We start from the raw sequence: 2,522 nt of genomic DNA on the forward strand, positions 1-2,522 counted from the left end.
AATAAAATAATTTTCTGGCGCCAAAATCGCAAAACGAAAACCACTACACCGAATTCGCTTAAATTACACACGTTTATTTAGTTTCTCGGCTTTTACATACGTCTTACATGTCTTTAGTAAATAAAGTAATATATTTATTTAGGATTTACCACTTAGACTATGAATATCTAGCCAATGAGTGCCATCAACAGTGTAGTGTGCAAAGGATCGATGCAGAGTTGAAACTAGTCAAGTTGAAACTGTAAATACCTTTTAAAAATCATTTTTTTACGTTGGCATGGTGCTGAGGTGCAAAATCACTTTCACATTTCATTCCTGATAATGTTTTCTTTTGTTTAAAATTTTTGGGGACTCTAATGCGTTAACACACTCAATGCTGAGAAAATTTTTCATAACACACCGCCACGCGGAAAAAATATTTTGCAATAATATCAGAAATTATGTCTTCCTTAATCGTATACAATCATACATAGTTCAAAATTATCAAAAATTTCACTATTAATAAAGAAAATATTTATGCCTTGAATTCAAGGCATCCGCGTTTGACGATTACCCGTGGTTATGCAACCCGCGGCACTATTTTGTCGAACTAATATCTGAAATCAAATTTTCCATTAATAATGGTAAAAATATTATTTTATTAGTATTTTCCCAAAAAAATAAAACGCATAATACATTGATGTTTGATATGATGCAATTTAATAATATTTATCAAGAGAAATAAGTGATGCAAGTGAAGTCATGCATAAATAACTTTACATTTCAATAACATAATAAATTTATAGCTTTTAATCTCATAAGATAGAAGAATAAAATACATAAAATGGTAACATAATCTTGAAGACTTTAAACATCGTATTTTCAATTTTTTAGTTAATGTATACTCACATTCCATTACAAGAAAATCAAGAAAAAATGCATTTTTAAAATTAAATCCAAATAAATATGACATAATTATAAATTAGCTTTTTTGTGCTCCTACTTATCATGATCATACAGTGGAAAGCAATCAAGACAAATACCTGGCCCACCCTTGCAGTCTTTGCACATGTATGTCACCATTTTCTTGATGCCTTTAGTATGGCACACCCTGCACCTTTTTTGTATTCTGTGTTTTCTCTTGCCTTCAGAGATTGGGGTAGGTGAAGGCAAATGTTTAGGAACGATTGTAGGGTCGGATGGCCTTTCTTCACTACCTACGGAAAGTAATGACTGTATTACTTCATGCCTAAAGTCATGCAGATTCTTTTTTCCCCACTGTACTTATTGTACAATAGGTAGCTGTTTAGTAACATTATTTGAAAAATGTGTATAGCTACTTTTTTGTACCACTTGAGAGTGCGGTGCTCGCAAGTGTAATACGACATATACTGATCGAAATGATCGATGCCCCCCATACAGCGATTGTACTCTACCACCGCTCTAGGTTTCCTTACATTGCGCTTTCCGAGCACCTCAACCATTTCTGCACCAAACTCAGTGCTCAGAGCCAGGACCTCCCTCCTATCGCGCCACTTCAACACACACACCCCGTCGTCTGACCACTGATGGAATTCTTCTCCCTTTCTCAATTTCTGTTTTATAACATCAGGTGGGTTGTTCACACGTTGTGACCTTAGCGTTCCTGTCGTGTAGGTCTTTTCCCTGAGGAGTTGCCGGGACAGTTCGACACTGTTATAAAAATTGTCCATGTAAATGGCATGTCCCTTATTTTTAAAGTCCGTTAAAAGGGAATGTACCACTTTCCCTGCGTGCCCTTTCCCACCAACATCCTTGTCTCCAGCTCCAGCGTATATCAGTAACCGATGAACTAATCCTGATGGTTCAGTGAGCATATAAATTTTTATGCCAAATTTATGCCGCTTCCCTTGGACATACTGCCGAAAAAGTAAACGGCCTCGCCAAAGAAGCATTGATTCGTCCAAAGACAGGCTCCTGTTAGGGTAATCAATTTCCCTCATGCGTTTTTCAAAAAAATCTAAAAGAGGGCGAATTTTGTAAAGCCTGTCAGAAGGCTCGGGGTCATTTTCCCCAGGATTCTCATTAAAATGCAAGGCTTGCATTATGACGAGAAAGCGATCTCGGCTCATTTTTTCCCGGAAAATACCTACATTATAGAGCTTGTCGGTCCTCCAATAGCTCTCTAATCTGTTTATTTGGATGTGTGCCCCATATGGAAAAGCAACCCTAGCCACACTCGAAACTCCTCTTTGTCCAATTTTTTCCACGAAGCAATTCGCGGTTTAACGTAGGGACTTTCCAAATACAAATGTTCAGCAAACTTTTCCGTCTCTTTAAGAATGAGTTCAAAGAACTCTTCGCCGAACAGCAGGTCAAAATACCCTCGGGGAGTTTGGGAATGCGGTGCTTCTTTCAGTCCGGGATTGCCAGTGAATGGAATACTGCCAAGAAGTGGTCGCGTCAATGACCATGCTAACGGATTAGTGGGGTGCAACTGGGTGACGGAACCACCCAAAGTATGGGCTGGGGTAGAAGGGCCTGAGACGGACGGCGAAATGGAG

General features: G+C 38.4%; 1 protein-coding gene across 1 annotated transcript; it reads right to left on the reverse strand.

The window, feature by feature from the left end:
* Positions 1 to 1,217: 1,217 nt before the first annotated feature.
* Positions 1,218 to 2,063, reverse strand: LOC124169562 (piggyBac transposable element-derived protein 4-like). The gene has a single exon (XM_046548202.1). It carries the CDS (start codon positions 2,061 to 2,063, stop codon positions 1,218 to 1,220), a length of 846 nt encoding a protein of 281 aa, XP_046404158.1.
* Positions 2,064 to 2,522: the final 459 nt, after the last annotated feature.

This window comes from Ischnura elegans, chromosome 12 (genome assembly GCF_921293095.1).
Source record: "Ischnura elegans chromosome 12, ioIscEleg1.1, whole genome shotgun sequence".
Taxonomy (NCBI): Eukaryota; Metazoa; Arthropoda; class Insecta; order Odonata; family Coenagrionidae; genus Ischnura; species Ischnura elegans.

Coding starts and splice junctions, on each gene's coding strand:
- LOC124169562 (XM_046548202.1), bottom strand. CDS start 2,063: ATGCAAGCCTTGCATTTTAATGAGAATCCTGGGGAAAATGACCCCGAG.